The sequence below is a fragment of the Parus major genome, chromosome 1 (assembly GCF_001522545.3).
Source record: "Parus major isolate Abel chromosome 1, Parus_major1.1, whole genome shotgun sequence".
NCBI lineage: Eukaryota > Metazoa > Chordata > Aves > Passeriformes > Paridae > Parus > Parus major.
The window spans coordinates 26,008,754-26,035,794 of NC_031768.1; the positions used below are offsets into that span (position 1 = coordinate 26,008,754).

Genomic DNA, 27,041 nt, shown 5'->3' on the forward strand with positions numbered 1-27,041 from the left:
ACACAGAAGCTGAACTTTATTGTATGTTTGAATATGCTTGTGGCTTAATACTCCCCACCCACAAAAACTCTCTTTTATTATAAACTTGACTATTTGGTTTTGCACTGTACATGAGATACAAGTGGCAGTTAAGGAAGGCAATGATACAGTTGCCTAAATGGAGAGGAACCAGAAAACAGTCTTTGGCAGGGGACACTCAGAGCCTTTTGTAAATTTGTATGTGTGAGGAAGGCAACATTTTCAAAGTGATACACGAAAACTAAAAGGCATCACTAGCAGCACTGAAGACCAAATGCTCCAGATTGCTGGCATCAAATGCACCTGGTTAACCCAAGAGCACAGTTTATTTAAATACAGTCTACAACTTCAGCAGTTAAACACAGGTTTCTTCACTCTAGCCTTGCAAGCACTTTATGGTTTCTGCAATGTATCATACAGGCCTGCAAATGACAGTTTCTACTACCATTGTGAAGCAAATGGTGTAATTTTTAATAATTAGCAAACTTTTAAGTCTCTTACTATCTGTAACACAGGCGTTGTTCCAAAAAGCTGTAGCATAGGTGTAATTTATGGCATATCCCTTCTAAATAAACACTTTCTCAGAAGTTTTGCTGGAATCTGCATGTATGACATCTCTCTGTCCACCCACATGACTACTTAGCGTGCACATCAATACAGCTCAAGAGTGGTATTCCAAAAGGGACAGCTGTATGGAACTGGAGATGAGGAACCTGGAACCTCCCAGTCCATAGTGCTGAAGTAGCTGACCCATAACATTGTACAAAAAAGGGGGCACAACTCTGCTGTGTTGGTCCCTTTCATCTGGGAAAGCTGGCAAGCCATTTATCAGCTGCTCAGGTTTTTTTCAGCACATGCAAGTTTACAAACAGGTCCCCAGCACTTCCCTCTTGAATTCCTGTAAGACCACCATTTTCCTGTAGCTGCACACACAGCTCCACATCATGCTGCAGCTGAAGCAGTGCTGAAAATGGCTCCTAACTATCAGGTGCAAGTTTCATTCACTGCACCCCTGAAATAAGTCCTTCTGTTTCCCAAACCAACAATAAGCTATCTTTCATCTAGAAAATTAAATATGTGTGACTTTTTGGTTGTAGAAAGGAAAGCACCCATTCACTGTCTTTTACAGATCAGCTTCTTCCTTGGAGGCTTGGACAATCACTGTGCTAGCAGGCTGCAGAAAAGCTGATGAAGCTGTTTAGAAGCAGAAAGTGACACCACTGTCAACAGCATGAATGTCTCAGCTCCACAGGAATCAGAGCACTTTGTTTGCATGCACCAGCCACACAGGTCTGCCCATGTCTCATTAGTGAATGTATTTCCCAGTCACAGCAGTTCTACTGAACCTTGTTCCTTGAAGACATTTAGCCTGAAATGTACTAACTACTCTCAAAATGACATAAATCTATGATGGCTCTGTCTGCACTAAGGGTATGTTTATATTTCAGAGCTCTGGCTGATTCAGTCATTTTCCAAGCTCTGCTCTTACCAACACAGAATTCATTTTGCTCTGAGTTAGCAGAACAGCTGGGGCACGGGCTTGAGCTCAGGTTTTGCTTTTGCTGGTACTTGCACGCAACCCAGCTCTCACATAAAGGCAAGCTAAGCAAGCCCCCGACCCCTCCCTCCCAACTCCAGCTGGAAGATGCTTTGTTTCTCTCTTTCCTCTTCCAGTATGGCACCACCTGCCAAATTCAGTATTTAAATACCAAACATTGGCTGTTTCTGTAGCACACAGAAGGCCAAGGAATCAGGTGAAGTTTTTGTGGCTCACAGTCTGAATTCCTGATTACATTCTCATTAAAAAGTTCTCACTGATAGGCTCCTCCAGAACTGACTATGTCAAAATAAGGAAGCCCGTTTTAGTTTATTCACATATAGCATCACTCTTGTATCACAGCCAAAGACCACAGCTCTGGGCCAGGTGAGGGACTGAAATCCTGTGTTAACACAAAGACACCTCAATGCAGTTTCAACACTTGGTCTCACATGATCTCTGTCCCTCTAACTGTGCCCATGCAGCAATCCCATAGAGCCTCATGGAGGCAGGAAGCAGGCCCAAAAGCTCACTATGAGCAGGGCAGCTATATCCTAGGATGAGATGTGCTGGGTTAGCAGAGCAAAGATCACCTTAGATAGCTATCCTGGCCTACCTTCATGGCTTCCAGCCCTTCAGGCACCACAGAAAGTGCTCCTACCAAGCAGGTATCTTGTATCTGTTCTTGTATCCAAACACATTACATTAACAAGAGCACGGTTCTGCTGGTGTGACAGACTTTATTTAGATTGATCAGTACAACCATTGGCTTCTAGGCAAAGACAGTGGTTTGTAGGAGAGGGAAGACAGCAATGTCAAGAATGGCATGTGCACCTGTATGGCTCCACTCCCCCCAGCTCCCCTTCCTGATGTGGCTGTGGCCCAGAATTGATTTGAGAAACCACATTCCTAGGTGCCATCCCTATGCCAGCAATGATTTCTAATGCAAATGTGACCTGAATGACGCAAACCACATGAGCAGAAAGGGCTTTTCAATCTATGCCAGCTGCACTGTGCTACTCTAGCTTTTTTTCATCGACTCGATAATTACAGATACTTTCTTGAGGTGTCTACTGAAATAGAACAGTCAAGCATAGACCAGGACTATGATATCCAAGAGAAAAAGAGAATGATACACATACTTTAGAAGACAAAATGAAAAGTTTCAAAAGAGATCTAAATTATAAACACATGCACATATATGTATGGACACACCACAATTAGAGCTACTCCTGCCAGAAAGAACCAAAATGAGGACTTTCATATAAGTTATACTTTATCTTAACTGGACTTGTTGAAAATGCTCTGTATTAAATAAAGCTATAGAGGTTTCACCCACTTGGAGAAAAGGCACTGGTATTGCAGCAGACTGGTATACAGCCAGAACAACCAGTTTAAGTATATTTTTTCTCTGCAGTTTTCAGTTTTCCTAGGGAGATAACCTTCCTCCCATTGACTGGGAAAGACAGGGTGGAGCAGCTATAAAAAGACAGACTAAGAAAAAAGTATAATTTCTCTCTGTGTGTGGTTCCTTCGGGTTTTTTAAACTCATTTTTAAATGTGCTTTTTTCAAAACTCTAATGGGATGAATTGTGGCTAAATGTCAAGCCTGCTGCTCAGAAATGCCCAGCTTGAAGCTATTCCTACAGAGCACCTGAGTGAAAGCAGGATAGTGCTCCTTCAGCAGACAGCCAGTCTGAGCCCGGGTACTTCTTCATCCTGTTTGAAAGTCTTCAAGGATGACAGCTGGCACAACATGGAGCAGGATGCCGTGCCAACTATCCACAGTATAGTGTTTCAGCTTATAACCCGTTCCTTTGAAATACCAACCTCAAAATAAAACACTTCATCAAAATGTGGATTGTTGGTCTTCTTTTTAACTTTAGTCTTTTTGGCTTCTGATCTGAATTAAGGAAACAAAATAAACAAAAAAAAGAGTAAGAAACAACATTAGTAGAAGTGTGATCCTAGAACAGAGCCACTGAGGAGGAAACAGCCATCCACTTGATTTATCTGATAAAACTGGAATGCCGTGCGGCTCCAGCACAGCAAGGCACAGACACTTGCACACATTTAAGAGAGATTCAATGCATTCCTATTTCTCTAAAGTGGCAGCAATCACATTTTGTTATCCTATTTTAAACACGACTCCTTCAACCCTTAGTCAATCACTTGCTTGACATAGTGGAATCTTTTATCTGTACAAACTGGCAAAAATGGGGCTCTCATCAGCAACATTTGGAGGATGGTCTCAGTCTTGACATGACTCAAAAATTCCTCATACTCTAAAAACACAGGAGATGAAGACTAGCATAGCTGTTTCTGTGATTCATATTTTACAATTCTGGTCCGAAAAATCAATTGCTGCTTTTCAGTGATAATCAAAAAATCCAGAATGGTTTCCTCAGTAAGAATATTTTCATTGCTGTACAAGCATCCCTTTCCCTGCAGCATCAGCAGCACTTAGTTAATATGGTGGTGAATTATTATGACCAACGCTGAGCAGAAGTCTCTATTTCTACTTTCTGTAGGTGTAGGACATGGCAGACCTCCTTCCAGCCACTCAGTAGGCCTGACCAAGTTCAGCACTGCCCATTCATCCCCTACGGGCTGTGCATCCGCCTGTGCCTGCCTTTGAGAACACAGACGTTGACTGCATGGTCCTGGGCTCAAGCCAGCCAATGCACTTCTCACAGGCCAGCCAACAGCTTGTTTGATGGCTTCCAAATGTTAGGAACCTATGCTTGATTTGCTCTCACTACCTACAAGAGAAAGCTGTGTGCTGTCCTGTGTCACCAATCTTACCCTACAGCTCTGCAGGCATAGATAAAACAGACGCAGATGGAGAGGCACATCAGCCATGTGGAAAACTGACCTACTAATCATTTCATCCCAGAATCTATCGTTCATTTCTCATGCACCAAAGCTGCTTAGATGGCTTGTAACTGCTTATATTCACTAGACAACTCTGGGTATTTCACAGAGCTCGAGTAAAGCTGGGTCTAATTCCCAGTGCTACTCCAGACTTCCCCTGTGAGTTGAATGGGCCTGTTCACCAGTATACAATATTTTTCCATCAATAATACAGGCACAGAAAGAGTTTTGGTCAGGAAGTCTGATGACTCTACGTACAAATCACACAATAAACAGCAGCGTGTTTGTTGAAATTTTTATGCTTGTCATTGCATAATTGCAGCTGAGTAAAGCAGCTTTCCTTCTCTAAAATGAGAGGCACTGGAAAATCCAGAGAGGAGAATGATGTACAGATTAAGAATATCCCACTATTCCTAGGAGAAGCTCAGAGATAAGAGAGACTAATCTCCTCCAGGACACAGGACAGATTGCCAACCCCATCTTCATCAGTCACACTTGCCAATCAGCCTCTTTACCGATAAACCCTTCTGGGAGGGGATGGGAAGCAGGATGTAGAACAGGAGGCGATTAAGGCAGCACAATTATTGAGCAATTACAAAGCAGTGAATGGGAATAAGCTGCATGCTGCTTGCTGGAGATAGGAGGCAAGCCTTCTCCCCCCCACCAAAACCCAGATAGGAATGGGATAAGGCTATGCTCCTTACTCTAAAGAGAGTACATTACCAATAGTCATACATTAACCAGACTGGAGGGCATAGGGAAGCAGTCAAAGATACACTTGGACATTCAAAGGTTAGTCAATCAATCAATCTCATTACAATTTCAATAACAGCCATCCAGCCAGTCATTTGAAACAAGTTACAGGCTTAAAACAAAGTGTACAAGTCAAATATATAAGTCCATTAATGGAGACAAGGCATAACACACCTGAACAAAGATACAGAATAAAGACAGGCTCAAAGACTCCTCTGCATGCAAGGTAAATATTTTTCAAGAATGCTTCTTATTTATAGTATTTTCAATAAATTGATGTAAAACATTATTAATAACCCATGTTACCAACTCTGATTCTTTGAGGTCACAGCAGAGCTGTTTTGTTTCTAAAATGACACAGACCTAAAAGATTACTAGATAAGCAGAAAAAAAACAGGGACATCCAACAGCACAGGGAATTTTTATAACAGATGGGAAAATTGAATCCCAAATTTAAACTGAAGAGTATTATGCAGAATCTCATCACGAAAACCTCATTCCAAATTTTATCCACGCTGTTATGTCTGCATATATCAAATTACAGGACTGAGCCATTGAGGGTTTTTGACATACACATTAATTTGTCACACCTTGAAAGTGAAGACACTAAATATTCACATGCAAACATGCATACTTGGCAAGATGTTGATGTATTCACATTTTTCTTCTACCCTGCCCAAAATTAGGCAATGAATTTGCTCAAAAACTGGCCTCCAACTGTGAGGTGAGAAGATGCATAAATTAAGACTAACCACACATTATATACTCTGCGATATTCAAATTATTCAGTGATTATTCAGATCTTTACATAAATCAAAACTGAAACAAGTCTCAAATTACTTACTAGCATAATTCAGTAGCTCATACACACACTCGCCCCAATACTTAACATATTCTAGCAGTGTCTAAATACTCCCAGCTGTCCATCAGAGAAAGTGGATTTCTAATAGACAAAGGAAACAGAAAATATCCTTATAAAATGGAAGCTCTTGAATGTGCAATACTTGCCTGGAAGGTCCTGCTAAGGTAACGGTGGCATAGGGATCACATTGCCCATTCACGATGGGCAGCCCTTGGCACTCCAAAACTCTAGAAAGAAAGAAAATGAAGACAAAATAATTAAAGACTGGAGTAAAAATAGAAGTGATGCATTTTCATAGGTTTATTTGGGGTTTTTTTAATGATACTTTACAATAGTCAATTGAAATGTGACCAAGCAGAAACATTTAATTTATACCTGAACATTTTGTTCTTAAATACTAACTTTAGTAAGGGTCAAAAATACTGTTAAATTACTGAGAAAACTTAACTCAAAGGATTCTTATTATGCAAGCACAGCAATTTAAGGTTCATGAAGTAGGAGTCTGCTGTCAAGATGGGAGCTGTCAGCACTTTAAAATTCAGTGACAACTTATTCACCAAAATACATAACCAGAATTTATTCTGTAAATATAAAAAAACCCACACAGACAGATCCCACAGATCCCAGAAGCAGTTAAGACATTTTTCAGAGTAACATTCATGAAGACCTCAGTGCTTTTGCAAAATTTAGCATGGACTTATTTGTAAAGTTGTATTAATTATAGACCAGGAAACAATATGACACAGCCATCCTTCTCCATGTTCAGCAGCTGTGCAGTCAAGTAGTAACAGGGACATTGGAGGAACAAAATGGAACAAATTGGGGTTTGCTGCACACAATGGTGGGAAATCTGGACTTTTTCACTCATTCCAACATCTCTTTGGGGGAGAAAAAAAGAAAAAAGAAGAGGAGGAAGGAAAAACCCAACACAACTAGCTCCGGAAAGTGAAAAAATGCTGCATGTTTCAGAAGTTAAAATCTACTGAGGAACGCAGCACCAAGTGGAAACAAAGTCAGACAAGCCAGTGGCCACAACTCTTTCCTGCAACAAGTTCTGCTTCCAACCTGCTGGGCTAATCTATCTGCACAATTTTAACTGGAAAATTTCAGCAAAGACAAACCATGAAGCTCTTTGGTCAAGTGAGTGGTACTATTATTGCAATGTGAAATATCATATATAACAGATAGTGAAGGTAAGTTAGTTGGTAAAATATAGTGTAGACTTCAAATACAGTTTAACTACAGGCCTATTATTACTTCCTCTCAATAAAGGGAGAAAAAAAGTAATATTCTGCATCAATACAGGAATCATTTTGGTACCAGAAAAGGTACAACCTAGACAGGTTCACAGAGCACTACAAGTAGAAGACTGAAGATCACACTAAGGGGCACACACTGGTAACTGAAATGATACATTACATTTATAGCTGAGTTGTCCTACTCATGGCCCCTCAGAATGAAGGCTAGGTAGCTGTCTTTCAATACAGACAGCCCCCAGTAATGCACTGACCCACAAATTTCTGAATTGCACAGCCCTAACCTAGTCAACTCCTCACTGCTAATTCACTAACACTAGTACAAAATTATCTTCTGTTTTCTGGATATACAAGTGGAATCATAGATCAAAACCACAGAGGAAGTTAGGAAAAGCCTGGATTGCATAGGCTATGTGATGCTTTGATTTCTGGACTTTATTATTTCACTACAAGTTTACCATCCACAGAGACAGAACTTAGAAGCCCCTGAGCCACCTAGCTTAAGCACATATCTGATACTGCAGTGCTACAACACAAACAGTGAAATTCAAGCCACAGATTCTATCCCAGTACCAGCTGGAAATACATGGTGTAAGCTTCAGGAACCCTCAACATCAAGCAATACACAGAACACATGATCCGGCTGCCTCAACGCAAAGCATGCTGTGCCATTTGGAATGACTTAGTTCCTTTCACCATCGCTTCACACTGCTCCAGCGAGGCAAGAGGTACCCATGAAACACATGAATTTGACATCTCCACATCTCTCAGAGGCCTCATAAATAAACCAGATGCCTGTTTACAAGCAATCAAATTACAAGCAATCTTACCTTACAGAACAAGTGTAGAATAAGTTTTTTTGCACATGTAATACAAATACTCAAAATTGTAAGGGAAATGCCACTTTTTGAATTTAAAAAGGGCAGATGTGAAAAAAAGAACGTTATGGGGAATTTTACACTGTAGCCTTCTGACAGAGTGCCTGTCAGCACAGGAGGGAAAATCAGTAAGTACCAGCAGGAAGTTTTTATGGAGAGGCAGGTGCAGCTTGATTTTTTTACAAGTAAAGGACAGACCACTTTCCTTCCAGTGTCTTTACACCAGTAGGACCACATTCACAGCAGAAACACTTTCCTAGTGAGCTACAGCAAGAGTACTGGTAATTCTTTTAGGATGGTAGATGTAGCTTGAACATATTCCTATTTAACAGAACAATTGTACACCAAGTGTCAATGTCAAACCAAACTCCTGTGTTCCAGTGCTTCCTTAAAGCAGTATGGAAGTTCCTTAAAATGAAACAGTAACTCAATGGCTTTATAACAGTCAGCCAATTTTCTGCTGCTCATGAATGGATTCCAAGTGAGCTCTCATCCATACAGGAAGAGCTATGTGAAATTTAAACAGCTAGAGCATTTGGCCAGAGAGAGAAATACTCCTGCATTAGTAAAAGCAGTTCTTTCAAGAATATGCAGAAAATAGAATGTGATCCTAGAGAGCATAATCTACACTTGAGGACATAAAGAGTTTGCAAATCACTACACAAAAAAACCAGAAAATAAATTTTAAAATGTCACAGATGAATTGGAATGATGAGAAGTGTGAACTCATCCAAACAAAAAATATGTACACCCCAACTGTACACATGTACAATGACAGGATCTATTCTAATATTGCCACACAGAAGATTTTAAGGTTTTTCTTGTGGGTAGCCCTCTGTTACCACATCCATCATCAGCCATGGTTGAAAAGGCAAGCAGTATCACCAGCTGGTTGGAGAGAACACATCCATGTACATCACTGGACACCTACAATTTGAATTGTGTGTGCTCTCCAGAACACATGGAGAAGAACAACAGATAGCTTCTAACCACTCATAGCTCTCCCAGGTCTGTACTCTCCAGCTCAGAAAACAGAAGTTATCCATCCACAAACAGCTTACAAAATCATGAATGGTGTGAAGAGCATTTCCTCACAAAATAATTATGGGGCACACAATGAAATTACCAGACAGAAGGTTTAAAAAGAAACAAAGGAAGTACTTTTTCTACACAATGAAATTGCAAAACTTACTGGTGTGGGGTGTTGTGGAGGTTGAAAGAATATGTGGATTAAAACCAGCACTATAAAAATTCATGGAGTATAGGTTTGTAGGCAGCTATTAAAGCTTAATGGTCCAGAAGCCTCCTTCAGCTCAGGAAATCCCAAATTGGTAATCAGGAAGGGTGCAACACTGAAGCAATCATACCACTTGAAATATCACTCACCAGGGAGCATCAGTACTAGGCTAGACTAGAGGGGCATTTTACACAGTAGGGTAGTTGTTCTGTTCTCTGGGGAAAAAGGAAAAACCAAAAGGAAAAAAAAGAATAAAACAAAATACACAGATGTTCTTGTGCACTCATGATGACTTAAGAGCAAGATCTTTCTTTGTGTGCAGCTGGAATAAGAAAAGCAAAAACAACCTTGAAAGAAATGAAATGTGGGAAAACAGGAAACACACCAACAGACTGTATCACAAGTCTTTCAGGTAATTTAAAAGCAGTTATTGTTTAAGAATGTTAAAGAAATTAGGCAAAATACTTAATACTTAGAATTTTGAGGAAAGAAGGCTGTGTTTGGAGAGATGCTCATTCTGATTCTTGTCTCTTACAAAGCATTATGAGGCGAAAAAATAAAATTCAACAATGCACAGGTCTGGTTGACTTATGTTAGAATACTCTCCTTAGCCACAGGATACTGTAATGTTAGGACAGGTTTTTTTACAGTCATTTTCTTCAGTCATGGGAAAATTGCTAAGTCAATTAATGTTCCTCTCTCCCAGCCTGGTACCAAAACACTGGCTTTACCTGGCAAGAAGGAAAAGATCTAGAACAGAATGTCAGCTACTCAGAGACAATAAAATGGAATCTCAGTTATGCCATATGGCCATCATGTTATTTAGATTGATAGTTCATATCTGGATTAGATGAAAAAGGAAAAAAATGTGTAATAAAGATATGATCTTGGGAAAGTGGGGGGGGGGGTCTAGTGGGAAGCAGTGAACAAAGTAAAAAATAAAATGCCATTGGCTATAGTCATCTGCAGAATTAACTTAACTTACATTTACCAGAATAATGAAAAAAAATCCTAGACAATAAAGATTATTCAAGAATTACAAGTCAACCCATCAGACCCCAGAGAAAAGAAATAGTCCAGTGGCTGCCAGAATCTTGTCTACCCAACTGGTAATTTCTCACCATCAGCTGTCTGGAGCCCAGCTGGGGCAGAGTGAGCCATCCCTCACAGCTTGCCTGGCTGGGCAGAGCTAAGGTTAGTGCTGGGTCATGTGAGAAAACTCTCAATGCAGCTGCCTCACTGTATTTTGCTTGTGGTTTATAAAATTAATACGTTTCAAGAAACTAGGCAGTTCAGTTTTCAATGTGGTTCATGACCAAACCTTCAGAAGAGTAAACAAGCTATGGAAAATTCCCAGTGGGTAAGAGAAAACCTCAAAAACCTAAACATGCCATAAGTATGCCCTGATGTCTACAGAAGCTGAGAGGGTGGCAGGAGCAGAAGATCTTGAAGAAGAAGAGACATTTTTCAACAAAGACTAAGTAGCTCATATCTGACAGTACAGGCATTTCCTCTGCCTCTGGGTTGCCAGCTAAGCACTGGAGGCTGTAATCTCTGACACAGCCCCTACACAAACATACTCAAAACCAGGATTAACACAGGTGAGCAACATCAGAATGATCCAAGCCCACAGGCATTCCATGCTGCTGCCCTGGAACAGCAAAAATTATTTAGAAATTACAGGCTTTGTGATTAGTTCAAGATGCACATGTGTCATCAGCCTCCTTGTGTGTCAGAATGGACAATCAAGGCAAAAACAGACAAAAAAAAAACCAAATCAGAACTGACACAGTTGCTCTTAAAACTCCTATGTGTATTTACTATTTTTCCAGAATAAATCACTTCCAGTCTACTGAGTCAGGCTCAGTTGTTTCCCCCACTTTCAGCCTAGGGTAGGGACCAGCACACCATTCCCATTCTCCTTCTCAAATCAGACTCTTGTCTCACTGTGATTCCTCAAGAGAAAATAAATACATCATTTTTTCAATACAATTTCTTTCTATTGCTGTACCATACATTTTAATTTCTTGGTTTCTGAGATCAATATAGATACTTAGCAAGTTTGCTCATCTATCTTACCATTCCTCTATTTCCAGCCTCTATTTCCACCTCTCTTTCATTTCTTTATCTTGAGACTTTCATTCCATCTCACATGCACATTTTTTTGGCCATACTCAGGTTCTGCTCTGTATCATTTTAAAGACAAGAGACTTCCTCCTTGCCTGCTCCAGTGATCTAATGATTACTTGAACACTCAGTACTTTGTGAGGTAAGCCTGACTAGACAAGGACCAACTTAAAAGCAAACTTGTGGTAGATTTTTTAGAACTGTCATCAAAACAATGCATCTTTGGCTTATGCTAAGTACTTGTTTGGTAAAGTACATTTCCCAGAAGCTGGGTATATGACTTAGCTTCTGAAGTCGCTCTAGATCTCTCACTTTTTTTTTTTCCTTCCCAATTTTTCAAGATGACTAGAGTAATCTTGTAATATATGTACTACCCTGAATACTTTCTCTTCCAGGGGTAACAGAACACCTCTACACAGTCTCTCCTTGTGACTGGGCTTCTCATGACACATAAAATAAGGTTATAACTCTTTAACTTCAATAATAGAGCAGTCCAGTCTTTTCTGCCTAGTCTGACAGCAAAGACATAGTATCCTTTCCTTGTAAGGTTCAGTTCATCCTTTAATATTCTTTTCTTTTGGTGCAGCTTTGCACCACAAGCTGAGCTCCTTTCTCATTCCTAGTGGTTTAGGAGGAGCTTTGCTGTAATGCTGCATGACAGTCTTTCACATACACCTTGGCCAAGCTCACATCTGGGTGAGCACATGGTAGCTGCTCTCAGACCAGTGAACTGACTTACACCTTCCACTGCAAGCAGGAATTATTACCAGGCCTGCTTCTTGTTCCCTTTATCACAGCCTTAATAAACCAGTTACATTCACACGTTTCAGAGGGGCTTTGTCTGAATGTAAGTAAGACAAAGTGCATTCACCACTAATAAGCAGAGAGGTGCCATGTCTAGCTCATAAATTCCCCAAATCATAAATTTTCAGAGGCCAGGAGAGTGTGTCACTGTATGACTGTGCTTATAATTCTTTATCTCCTAGATAAACTTGGAGTCATCATCCTGGGCTGAGTCTGACCAAGTACTACATCTGTTTGTGTGCCTTCAGACAAGCTTTGCACGTCCCCTTCACTTCCACAAAATAATCTACTGGATGTCCACTGAGGATTTAACAAACACACAAACCCTTTTTGTCAAGGGGCTGACCAAGTGGCCAGTTTCTTCTGGAATATGACAAACTTTTTTTACAGTTTACTCAATCCTGGTTTTAAATTCCACTCTGCCTTCATCATCAAAAATACTACAATTATTGTGTCCCAACCCTCTCAAAATTTCTTTACCAATCCATACTCTAAAACTTGCCCCTGTCCCCAGGGAATAAGGAGGCTAAGAAAATGGAATCCACATATTTGAATCAAGTCCTTGTCCTCTGGATGATCATTTGAAGCCAAAGGATCATACCCACTTCTCAGTAACTAAACTCCAGTAAAAGATTATTTCAGAAGTCCCTATTCCTTGACTTTTGTAAGTGATCTATTTGTACCAAAACAAGATTTCCTACTATTCTTCTCACCTGAATGTTGTTTTGTAGTGGGAACAGACCAGTTTCCTCTGATAGCAGTTCTCACATCCTGGGAATTGCCTACAATGATGTGCCCTAGTTCACCTTCCAGTTATGTCCCACACAGACACAAAATGTAACAGCACTGTGTAGTGTCTGGTGACCACTGACCATGCCACCATGGGAGAATGAACCAGGGAAAGGAAAGGATGGAACAATGTCCAAGTAGATAGAGCCATACTGAACAAAATACATCAGTACTTGATTTGCCATCATGATTTTTCAAGACATTGTCCCATTACTTTATTTCATCTCTCCAGGAAACCTGCAACCAGAGTCTTTATCTAATCCTCATCCACATTGCTGCTCTCCAGTCTGGCCTCCCACCACTCTCACTGGCCCTCCAGGAAAACCACTCTCCTTGAGAAACTCCAGCAGTACCCTGTCTTATCTGGATAATACTCTCCTCCTTCTATTTTCATGAACAAACAAGTTCTGGCTTATAATGCAAAAATAAACACTTGTCATCTCCTTAACATTTGAGAGGATTAACAGTTAACTGAAGCTACTCTTCCTCCCTTCATGTGGCAACTCATTCTGCCACAAAGATCTGTGTCACTAAATGAAATCTTGCCCCATTCAACCAAATGGGACTTCACTTGGACCAGCAATTCACTCAATGTGTATTCCCTTAGAACAAAGAGTTTTACAGCATTTGAGGTGTTGACTCTCAAACCTTTATATACAGAATATATTTATACACACAAAACTACTCCCATTTTAATTGACCTTAAAGACATAAGACAAATAGGCTGTGCAGGCAACTACTTTGTTTTTTTCCCCTTTAGAATACTCCCCAAAGCCTCTATGGCAAAAGTACAATAGAAACCTTGAAACTGAGATTACAGCTGCAACCCCATTTAAGCACAACCTTTTCTTCCCCATTTCTAGTTCAGCTGAAAATTGTCACAGTCCAACAAATTTAAACATGTTCTTAAACCCATGTTACACTGAATAGATTCCTTCCCAAGCTGACCTACATGAGTTTTTGCAGCCTCATGCAGCATGCAGATTAGCTTTTTGTCTTAAGTGGAAAGCTCTGTATGCACAGAATTTCTGGCACACACAACTCTTGTTAACACAAAGCTAGTAATGGTGATTTCCTTCTGAGAGAGCAAAGGAAGAGGAATTGACTGTGTCTTCGTTCAAGCAAAAATTTCTTTCCCAGGTATTTCACTGAAGATATTTTACAGAAAAAGAGGGACAAATATTCCTACAAAGCCAACAAATAACATATAGAAAGCTAATGAGCCCCTACTTCCCCATTCTACCAAATCCTATTACAGATATTACAGTAAAACTACCTCAAATACAAAAAAACACCCCATTAACAGTAAGGAAGATATATACTGTCAATACGTATGCATCCCTAAAACCAGTATTACTTCAAATAAACTGCAAACTTCTCATGTGGTTAAACAGCTACACATTTTGTAGAAGTTTAAAAACAGACTTTTTTTCTGCTATTAATATAGGAGATGCCCTCCATACTACAGTTCAAAACATCCCATTTGCTTTCCAATACCCACTCTAGAAAGACCTTTAAAAGGACACATTTACAGAGTACCATCTGTACTCTATACTAAAGAGAGCAGACTAAAAAGTGTGTGTCAGCCATCCTGTTCTTGCAGGACAAGGAATTAATCCATTAGTAAAGTTTATGAGCCAATTACAGGAGAGTTGCAAGCTTCCTAAAAGCCTCTTCAGAAAATTCTTCAGTTATGTCAATACTAAAAAATGGTTAAATTATCCTCTATGACAGTGTCCTGAGGCTTTAAGTAGAGACACAAGCTCACTGAAATTTTCAACTACTCTGATTTAGTGACTATTCCTGGCACTGACATCATCATTTCCTTCTGCCTTGGTCTCAGACTGGCAATCCCAGCTATTAACAGGGAACAAGAACTTAACAACAGTAGAGAAAAGAGAAAGGCTAAGCAAGAAGTTATTTCTAGTACATGCTGGTATTCAGAGCAGACAAAGGATGCAGAAACAAGTTAAAGCAAAGCAAGTAGTACATAAAAAATATAATGGAATAACAAAACAAAAGAAGCAGCACAATCAGAAAAGGTATTAATGATAATACTGTATTGGTTCTTGTAGGGGCAAGTGAAGAAATCTGAATTTCATGTAGTATGGCAGGAAGCCAAGATATGGGTCAACATATCAAGGTAGTTGCAGAAGCACCCATGTTAATGCAGTGTGGTGAGAAATGCAAAAGATGTGAAGCACAAAACAGCAACGATTACAATACACAGCAAATGATTAGAGCCCAGCCAGCAGCTTTAGCTGAGCTGACTGTGGCCTGTGGCAATCCTAAATGGAAGCAATGAGATCCTGTCTGTACAGGCTGATAAGAAAAGAATGAAGACCAAAAGGCAGCATGGGAGTCAGAGGCAGAATGCTGTTATGGCTAAATAATGAAGCCAGACCATGACACAAAAATCTCACATGTCATTTTTATTTGCTTAGAAAAGTATTTTGGTCTCAGTGTTCTGTATGGGAAATAAAGGTTTTATGCAAAGAAAACTGAAGTGATCTCTGACTTGAGACCTGTCCAAGATTAACCTGCTCCCAGGAAGGAGCTGCAGGGACACACAGCACAACCTTTCCTTTCAGGTAGCAATTGCATGTCACTGTGTACATGAGTAAGCACATAGCAAACAAAACAAGCTGCAAGAACATGTCCTGACTTTTCCCCTCCACCAGCCAGCAGAGGCCAGAAGCATCCACAACTATTAGATGTTTGATACCCATATGACAAGAAGGAAGACAGAATGAAGAAGCTGTCAGAATAACTGACACCTATCCCTAAGAAACAGTGATACATGGCAGAACAGAAGTTACCAAGAAATCACTCAAAAGCTTTTGAGCCTACTGGCAGGAATCTGATTATGAAGTAAAAGATAAGGAAAAATTTAAAAGCAGAAGCTTTCAATTATGACAGAGAGAAGGAAATAAGGCACCCTGGTGGGGAGTGGGTAAGTGTGGGTGTGTGAGAGTGGGAGTATTCAATGCTAAGAAACAAGAGATAAACAGGAGCATCTCATCTTAGGGCTTTCCTACCCAACTGGTGAGCAAGAGTTTCCTCCCAAGTGCTGAGTACGGTCATGTCAAACAGATATCCCAGGTTGGCCATAGCCAGTAATATTTTAAATAAAAAATTAGACATGGTAGTGAGTGACTTGAGCTGACAAACATCTGGAACAACTGGGAGAACATGAAGCATAGCAGATTGGAAAAAGAGCATCTAAATTACATGTCATGACACATTTGAACCACAGAGCCCAACAATCCAGAACTCTTGGGCCAAGAGAATGCATCAGCTGAGAAGCATCTTTTGGGTGATGGGGGATGCACACAGGAAGGGAATACAAAGGAATGAGATGGTTTAATGAAAGCTGTAGCACCACCAGAATGTAAACCCAGCCAGCTTCTTCTCATCCCTACCCAAGTATAATGATTTTTCTACCAAATAAATCCTTGAATACTCTTCCACATAGATTTTAACATTATATATTGAATTAGATGTAGTAACAAATACACCTTTCTAAATGAAAGCAAAACAAAAATAGGTTTCCATTTATAAAGAAAATAAGTAATTATCTGTGGAACAAGAAAGCAATCAAAGGTGCATTCAAACCCTTCACAGAGGCTACAATCCTCTGTAATGAGAATGCATTGGCACACCTGAGGTAGGTGGAACCTTTAATGCTTTAAAAAACTCAACTTGAAACAGCTCAGAACAATGCTTGATTACATTTATGTGAATAATCAGACAATCTGGGATCTTGATTAACAATAGCTATTATTAAAAAGCAGCAATTTGTTCTACACTTCCTACTTTCATTAAGGAATTCAAATTAAGTTGATTCATCAGCCCTGCTGAGACCTGATGGCAGTTATGTTTGCCAGCTAAGTTCCAAAGTAATGCTGATACAGTGCATTTGTTCTGATAAGAGAACTGGGCTAAAGTTATACAAATTGTGTCACAGTGAACATAAAAATGGTCTCCAACTAGAATTCACAAAATTAACGGAAATGTTATGGAAAAACAAGATGCAAATTAGGGCACAGTCAGATAAGCATGTTGGTATAACCAGTTTTAATTAGTAGCCCACATCAGCTTTTTAATTCCAGTTATTGCAGAAAGAGTTCATACTGGTGTTATGTTATATTTATCCTCATAGCTTGGGACAAAAAGGGATCATTGGAAACACATAGTCTGGCCTCTTGAGACAGTGGTGAAAGCCTACACCTAGTAAATGTGTGCAACAAATTCATGATGCTTACTTCATCTTGAGATCACGTTTCTGAAGATAAATCAAAATTTAACTCAAAGGAAACACAACTATTAAAATATCCTCTCAGTGTTCTACATGAAATTGTTTGCTGATTAACGATCATGACAAAAACAAACTCACTCCCCACCCCCAATGGTTTTACAGTTTGTTTCCCACTAGTCTTGAGCTTCCAAATATTGGTTATCACTTATGGTAGGAATAAGTAACTGTACATTCAGAAGGACTCTTCTAAATAATGTGCATACTGAGATTACACTGAATCATCGAGGTAAAAGACCTCTGAGATCATCAAGTCCTTATCACCTAACACCACCTTGTCAAGTAGACCATGGCACTAAGTGCCACACTCAGTCTTTTCTTAAACACCTCCAGGGATGGTGACTCCACCACCTCCCTGGGCAGCCTTTTCCAATGCCCAGTCACCCTTTCTGTGAAGAATTTCTTCTTGATGTCCAGCCTAGTCCTCCCTTGGCACAGCTCAAGACTGTGTCCTCTTGTCCTGTTGCTGGTTGCCAGGGAGGAGAGGCCAACCCCCACCTGGATACAGCCTCCTTTCAGGTGGTTGTAAAGAGTGAGAAGGTCCCCTTGGAGCCTCCTCCTCTCCAGGCTGAACAACCCCAGCTTCCTCAGCCACTCCTCACAGGACATCCATTCCATATTCTTCATCAGCTTCACTGCCCTCCTCTGGACACACTCCAGCACCTCAAGGTCCTTCCAAAACTGAGCCCAGAGCTGGACACAGTACTCAAGGTGCAGCCTCTATTGCTGGTTCAGCCCTTCAATCCAGCCTGTCCAGGCCCCTCTGCAGAGCCCTTCCTACCCTCCAAGAGATCAATACTCCCGCCCATCTTGGTATCATCAAAGTTTTTCTTGCATAAATCCAGCAGTCACTCAGTATAATACATATTTACCAGCTCTTCTATTTTTCCTGTAGCTCTTCCATGAATACTTCTGAGTTTAACAACATGCTTTTCAGCCCAGTCTCCTAAAGACAGAACCTTAAGAGAAAATGCTTTCTGTCTATACTTGTCAATCAATCACCTTTTTTATTTTAATCAGCTGGCATTTTCCACAAAATTTGAATAAGTGGTAAAGATTTCAAAAGATACTCCAGTTCTACTATTTTTATTAAACTCAATGACTATGCAGAGAAGAAAGCACCCCTGGATGCCCCTAGGGAGGATAGGGCTGCACACAGCAGATCTCAGCAGCTTCTGACTGAAAAGCACATAAATAGTGAGAGTCTGCTGTCACACTGTGCCACCTTTTACAAATATGTTTGGGCTGGTGGGGAATAAAACTGGACAATACAGCAGTGACTGTCAAACAACTAAAAGGGTCAAACTGTACACAGTGAGTACATCTGCAGCTGTATAGTCTAGCTGAATTGTTGCCTCTATTTGAAGCTTGTATGAAATTATTACAAAACCATCAGCTTGGAACCAAGTCAACAGTAACATAAGTTAAAATTAACTGCAGACATTACTACCTCCAAAAGCATAGCCTCCTAGACAATTTCTGTGCTTACTGAAGTTTCTTTCAGAGTATTTCCCTTTTCTCTTAGTATTTGTGAGAACAAAAAGATTAGAGAAACTAGCAACCTACCTTGTAGTGAAAATGATAGGTCTCAAAGTAATGTTAAGTTAAAAATGTGTATTGAAAGATTTTTAATCTGACTCAGAAGTGCTTTTTATGTTACAAATATATAACTGCTAAAATAGATGAATTTTTCCACAACAAACTCTTACTGAAATTTCCAAAAAATGGCATCCAAGTCAAAAATTCACACCAAGACAGAGAAATAGGGGGACATACAGTTGACAACAGGTGATTTTAGCACTGTGGATACTGGAAAGTACTCACTCATAGTACGTAACTAGTTGAATTCTCAGTACAATAACGTACACAGAAGCATGAACATGATTCCAGATGGACAAGAGATAAGCAAGAGATACTTTTTCATTATTGCCACATCCACTATGTAACTTTTTGCAATAACTTCCTCTCAACAAGTCCTTCTGTGAACAGTGAAGTTAATGACAAGTGCTTCCTTGGTATTGTGTACCACGTCTCTACTCTCCTTATATCTGAAAAAAAACAACAAAAAAAACCCAACAAAAAAAGAAACCATCCACCCTCAACACTTGGTGCCGTGCAGCTTCTTCTTTACCCTCCAGCTTCCCTCAATTCTATCCTACCTTGATGTCTGTTCCTAGTTCCATTCTGCTACCTAAGTATCATGCTGGCAAGTGTTGCTCTTGGAGCAACAGATAAAAATTTTTCAGAGACAACTGTGATTTGTAGTATGTGCCTCATCACATTGCTCCTTTACAAACTTCTCCAGCATTGGTTTTGGATGGAGTCTGCCACAGAAGCTGTAGAAATCTCAAGTCACTCAGAATGAAACAGGGTATAAATTCACCCTTGTATTATGCTAAATACCATGTACTCCAAAGAAGCTTTTGATATAGGTCATGTTGCAAGCCAACTAGCTGGTTTTTTCGAGGGCCCTACCTCAAATGTAACTGAACTCCTCTAGCTGATCATCATTGAAGGACATCAGTGAAGTAAAAACTGCAGATATTTGGGGCACTGACAGCCTATTGAAGGTGCTAACAATTCACAGTTCTCAAAATCCAGGCACTTTTTATAAACATGGATACTACAGGAATGTTCTCTAATGCCCCCAAAACACCCAAACACTGTGACCTCAAGCACGTTTAGAAATGAAATCATTTACCATAAGGATTTATGCTTGAATAATCTGCCTCCATTTATAATCCCAGTCTGTGTCTACTCTGTGTAAAACAGGAAGCACTGTCACATTACTTACACAGCAGCATTTACTGCTGAAACAGAATGGCTTAAGACTTACATTTGAGTCTTTAATTACAAACCAACTTTTATTCCAGAGAGTCACATGATGACTTTCCAATCTCAAAATGGTGAGCACTTTAAAACAAGTGAGTCTAATTGAAGTTGCTGTTGATTTGGATTACAGGTAAAATGACACTTGTATGTGATTTGCATAAAAATTTCATGAATAGAGGAGAAGCACTGAAGAAACACTGAATACAAAAACAAAGAAGTGCTAAACTTCATTTAGTGGAAACACAGCAGAAGACAGTATTTCTATATAAATATATAAATCAGAGGTTTAATGGAGAACAACTGAAACTTGATTTAGCCCACAAAACAGTCAACAGAGGTTTTGGTGAAGATGGAGAAGCACAGCAGAGAAAGTGTAAACTCAGTGTTATGAGAGCTGGGAGGAAAGAAGAAAAAATTGATGCACTATGTTAAAGCCTTATAAAGATACATATCTCTTCCCCTCTGTACTCCCAAACCCCACAGCACTGCAGCATTTCATGATAAAAGTACCAGATACTATGTGATTTAACCTCTGACCATGTTCCCCCATCAGTTTGTTACAAAACCCACACAAGAATAAAAGCATGATCAAGCTGCAACCCTGCAGGAAAAGGCGCAGCTTGATGCAGGGCTTGCCCTCCAGAGAAAGGAACACATTTAATGGATGCATGAGTTTATTCAAAATTAAGCCATGAAACCACTTTATACCTTTATTAGTATTCCTTCCCAGGAGGAAACAGAAGTTGAAATTTTTCAAAATACTCTGAGTTCACCTGATTGATGCATACATTAAACTGGCCTTCTTGTACTTAGCAATACCTTTTTTTTCCCCTAAGTGATGTGGGTCATGTTTTAGGCAGGAAAATAAGCTTCATTTGACCCTGAAGTGAATTCAAAGCTGGCTGTGAGTCTCTGCAGTGGCATGGAAACTTTTCTAAAGCAACACAAATGTATGCTCTCTAAACGATGCAGCAAACCCAAGAGGGATGGGTGGCTCAGGGACCCATTGTGGATGTAAGCAAAGAGCACCGAGAGCTGTAACATAGGAAACAGCTGTAACAGGAAAAGCAGCCACTGCCAGCTCTGGCCTCAGGCTACCTCCACACTGTGGTGCAGCCCTGCACCACACCAACATATCCATCAAGAGCCTGAGACTGAGCATTACTGCCTTACAAAGCAACAAAACAAAACACCCCCTGGTTCCTGCTGACACTTTAGCAGAACACCAGCTTCAATTTGGAAAAGGAAAATACTGTATATAGCACACCACACTCAAAAGAGAGGAGCAAACCCTGCTCTACACCACTGACAAGGAACTAGACTTCACCACCACCTATTAAAGAAAATCTGACTACTATAAGAGATTTAAGAAATTTCATCAAGCTAATGAGTCCAAGTGTTTTCTGCATTAAAACTGAATTCAGAAAAAACAAACAAACAACACTCTCCCAACAAAACAGCAGAGAAAAGTATTTTCTAAAACTTCACTGGTCACTCTGCCTGCACTCCTGCTCTCACCAGCATTAGAGAGAGTACCACAACAGAAAGCCAACAAAATTTGGTCTTCAGCATCAGTAGGTAAATATAGCCATGCATTTCCAAGCTTTCTCTTTAATCCAACCCTTTAGACAAATTCTTTACCTCTTCGTGGTATTTGATTAAGATAGTTATGTACTAGAAAGTCAGCTAGCTCCAACATAAATGAGAAAAGCAGGAAACAAGCTAGCTAGTAAAGAGAAATTCTCATATGATTCAGAGATGACGCCTGTATGTTTTAATTTTACACAAATGCATTTAAACAAGTTCCATGATAGAAGGACTAGCTACACTCCTGTAGTTTTTCAAGGTGTCTCCAAATAGAATCACAGGAGGAAACAGCAAACCTGCACCAGACAAAATGGGATCGTGTTTTCCATTTGCGCTTTAGATTAGGATCCAGACTGCTGATCCAAAAGCAGGAATGGCCATTATCTCCGCCCTTACAACCAGATTTAATGGTTGGTAATGGTAACTTAATGGTAACTTTGCCCTCTGTGAGTTGTGACCAACAAAACAAAAAGGATGAGACTCTGAAATTTTCAAATTGAAGCATCATTTACCTTAACCTTAGAAAGTGCATATTGCATAAGAGACTTTTAAACAGTTACATAAAGTCAATCTGATTTAGGGCGATGATTGTCAACCAGTGAGCAGCAATGCTCATGGACAAGGAAATTCAGATCTATAATGTGAGCAATCAGAGAGGAAGGTCAGATGCTGCCCACTGCATGCTCTGTGCTCTATTCACATGGCAGGGAAGGCTAGGGAACCATCACCAAGTCCCAGGACTCCCACCCCTAGGCAGAGGGTTTAACCACACTTGACAAATGAAACCTTCTTCCTTATCTCCCTCTTCCTCTCCAGAAGGCTTTTAAAGCCCATAGATCAGTCACTGTTCTTTTAATAATTTCTGAAGTGTTTATCTCACGGATGTCATACCTACTTATTGTCTCCTTTCCTGCTTGCTCTTGTAAACTGCCCATTCAACTTTGTTCCATGTGGTTGGAATACACCTTGTAGAGCTCTCAAGAGAGTTGCACAGCATTTAATTCATAAATTAATGCAGAGCAGCCATGTCTTCCATACCAAAGCTACAAAAGCTTCACTTACCAAATAAAATTTCAGCATTGATAATGTATTTGTAGACTTCCAAATTGCTTACTGGAAAACTGTGCTACATATGAAAGACAGCAGTGGCCTCTGAAGCACATATGTTGTTATTTAGCTATATAGATTTACTGGGTGGGAGAATAAAAGAAGCAGAAGGGAGGAGGGGTGAGCTCTCCAAAGCAGATGTTTCCAAGCTTTTTTAAAACTAAGAGACAAGACATAAGACAACACTTGATGGAGCAGCTGGGGACACTGAATAAATACAGACATTTAAATGTGACTAATTACATACACATGCTGGAATTCTCAAAGGATGATCAGGGAGCCAGGCTCCCAGCTCACTCTGACTTTCAACAGGAGTTCAATGGCCTGTTCCTTCAGGCATGCTGCAAGATGTCATCTTGCTAAATACAGAACACTGCCTCTAAATGTTGCCTCTGGTAGCTTAACCACAGCAAAGCCTACAGATTGCTACAAAGCTATCTACAGGAGCCCTCCTCTTTATTAAATAAATAGAAATTAATGTATCTGTTGTTCCTTGGCAGTGTGGCTCTGACTGATGAGACAAAGTTGTTTGGACAGCCCACAGGCTTAAAGCCTCTGAGGAACCACCTTTCTGTGCTAAACACAAATATGTTGCCCCAAAACTGCTCCAGCAGTGGTGGGGAAAGGTTTACAAAAAGTCTAGGGACCCTTTACAAGTACTTTGGTTGCAAAGCAAGAAAAGTTTCTGTATATGGGAAGTGGTGGCTCATAAAAGATATTTAGGGAGAAGTACATACCACCGATTTACAGATGTATTCATGTAATACAGCTAAACACATACTGCTCATTACTTAGTTCAAACACTTCCACCCAGCATGGCTGCAGAAAGAGAATCTTTCCTTGGTCATTTTCCTTCCTCTGCATTACAGGAGAAGAAAAGTGCAGTTTCTAGGATACACAGGATTAAGGCCTGTTTCAGCTTAAAAAGTATGAGGGGGAAAAAAATAAAATACAACATTGGTCAAGCAGCTGCCAGAAGTTGTGTGGCAGCACAAAGGGGTGTGTATGGACACAAGCAGCCAGAAGCATGGGAAAGCCTGAACCACTTCTTTCCATGGCCTATCTTAAAAATGTTCATGAAATTACAGACAGATTTCTGGCAGGTAACAAACAGGAGACAGCCTTCACTTCACCAGTGGAAGGTGAGGCCAGAGTTGATAGTCACAACAAGCAGTGATGGTGTGCAGAGGGCCAAGAAGTCTGTGGCTGTAAAAAGTGTGGACAAACACAGCACAAGATCTTCTGTGAGTGAAAGAAAGGGGAGAAGCCAGACCTACTGAGTAAGACTTAATTTCCCCAGCACTCAAGATCACTTACAACATGGCACAACAGTATTTAGTACAAATACAGCTACGGGAAGGTGCCAAACCACAAAGTCCATGCATGTAGTTTTTTTATCTGACACACTTGGGCAAGGGTCTGTGGTCAGCAGGCTGTACCTCTGCTCTCTCTGTATGGTGTGAACATACACATCAAGAGCCTGCACCCCAAGTCCTGTGACTGGGACACAGGAGACTTACGGGGACCAGTCACAAGGACCACCAGGTTTTGCACCAGGTCCCACAGGGGGAGCCCACAAGTAGGAAACTCTTCCCAGAAGGAGCATCCAAAGTGAGAGCTTGTGCTTCTTTACAGAGTATGACAGAAGATGATGCTGGGGGACACAAGCAGTGTGAGTGTGGTGCATATTTCTGTACTGTCAATATAACTTTTAAATCCACTAATGCTTCTCCTTTTAATCTCTTTTGCAGGGATTCAGTCCAGGAGATTGTGCTGTAGCAGCTGGCTGAGACTACGGCCTCTGATGAAGCACAACAGCTTAGTGGTTTAAGACTAAATGAAAGTACTGAATGCTTCCTAAGGAGATGCTATTAGGTAACAGGTTTTGAACCCAATATTTTGCTTCCTCTGCAGAGGCTGAGGAAGCACACTTACCTTTTGCATTTTTTAATAATCTACTTTAATGTTCAAGAGCTCAGCACTTAAATATTTTAATTTGCCCTTCCATTCAGATGAATTTTTCCAGCCATTCATCCAGCTGACTGTTCACAGCATGCTCCACAGGACTGCAGGCTGGCTCAGCCCCAGCTGCTTTCCAGGCTTTCTGGAATGCAGAGGTGGCAGCAATGTGAATGGGCTCAGAATGAACACTGATAAAGACCTATGGGTAAGATCATATCTTCTGGAAAGGTAAAGAAGTCTCCTAATTGGGCCAAGTCTTCATTTAGCCTACATACATGGTCTTTGAAAACAAGCACTATCTGGGGCTTAAAAAAGCAAGTGTCTCTAAGGTATTTTGAAACAGCTGCCCACTGGATGCAGCTTTTGTTCTCCCTGCAAACCTGAACTGTTCAACCAGTTATATGTATGAGGTCATTTTTAGGGTATTGTTTATCTCTGTAGCTAAATGTTTCCTTTTAAAAAACCTAGACATATCTATTTTTTAAAACGAAGTCAAGGACATTCACAAGACAGACATTAGATTCATCAGAACAAGTCAGTTTTTAAGAATAACTGATTCTAGATTCTCGCTTATATTTTTCAGCCTTCTCTTATTTGCTCACTGTAACATCAACAAGATTTTCACAAGAAAATCAGTTATTTTCACAATACTCAATTGGAAGCTGCACTTCCCTAAAGCAACTATTCTCTGCTTTTCACTCATGATCTACCTCTAACAAAGGTTCTGTCTCTCCTGCCTTTGCTGCGCTCCTCACTGGCAAATTCCAGATGCACAGACACTTAGCTGAGCATTTTTTCTTACATGCTGAAGTGCTAGAACCAAGATATCTATTAAAAAACTTGAAAGATATTTCAGATCATGTGGAAAAATGTTAAGAGCTGCAGCTTGCTATAGACCTTCCTGAAGCAAGCAGTGTGGCATGAAGAAAATGTTGGACTACATTCTGAAGTGTTTTTTCCACCCAATGTAATCATTCCCCTTCATCACTCCCCTCCTCTTTCTCACAGCTAAGACACATTGCCATGAAAAACTGCATCAATGGAACTACATACTCTAGAAACATTTTTCTTTCTCATTTTCCTTTTGAACTGCTAAGCTCTACTGTCACTTACCACTCAAATAACAAATAAATGTGCAAACCAGACAAAGCTGAAGTGTCCATGTCAGACACCAAAGAGAAGGTGGCAATGGGAAAAGCCAGTTTCAGCAGACAAAAGCTTGCGTAAGCTCTGACTCTCACATTTTGTTTCTAAGACACCTGGGCTCATTATGATTCTGTGGTTAAAACCCCATGATTTTTCTACACATTGCAGGTAATACCCTGAACAATACCTAGCAAATCATGGTTACAGAATGCTTCACAAACCAATCTAAGTTTTTTTCTCTGCATTGTAGAAAGCTGATGAAATAGTCTTCAAATCAAGAATATACAAGTAAAAATCCGAGTAAGTATTTGAAAGCTGTCTGTTCAAATGAATAGAAAGCTAGAAAATCACACCGTAAAAGTAGTCATTGCCTTACTGCTATTCATGAAGCAAGAAGCTGCATGTAATACATATTAAGAAGGACCTTTTCAGACACTTATTTCTAGCATTTCAGGAAGTTCACTGAAAAATCCATTGGTACTGTCATGTCACCAGGTCCCACTTAAATGAAGACAAAACCTTTAAAAGACATCTGGCTGTGGTATGACATACTCTCTCAGAATAAAACAATCAGAGGCAAACACTTCTGAAGGTTCTTCAATATACCACACCTAGCTATTCAAAACAGATGAGAGCAGAAGGGTGTTTTAATTGAACCATGTTTGCAGAGTCATGGACATCACAGGATCTCAACCCACAATTAGGGCTCAAAGGATATGGACAGAAGGCTCTGTGGCTGTATCACATCTAAGGACTACAGTACATGCCTTCAGAAAGGCCAAAGCAAAAAAAAAAAAACCTCAATGTGGTAATCAGGACAACTGTACTCCTTTTCCCTCTCTAAGCACACTGTCCTCCAGGCTTGCTTCAAGGAGTCCAAGCTCAGTGATAAACCCACTGTCCTCTATGTCCCACACACATACACCCTCTCTGACAAAGAAACTGCCTTTTCCCACA

General features: G+C 40.2%; 1 protein-coding gene across 2 annotated transcripts in view; it reads right to left on the reverse strand.

The window, feature by feature from the left end:
* Positions 1–27,041, reverse strand: part of RASA3 (RAS p21 protein activator 3) — a 128,470-nt gene that overhangs the window by 27,483 nt on the left and 73,946 nt on the right. For both annotated transcript variants that reach the window (XM_033513158.1, XM_015640084.3), the window contains exons 6-7: positions 6,191–6,271; positions 3,386–3,458 (exon numbers count right to left, since the gene is read on the reverse strand). In XM_033513158.1, coding sequence (XP_033369049.1) covers positions 3,386–3,458; positions 6,191–6,271 — 154 coding nt within the window. The remainder of the gene's footprint in view (positions 1–3,385; positions 3,459–6,190; positions 6,272–27,041) is intronic.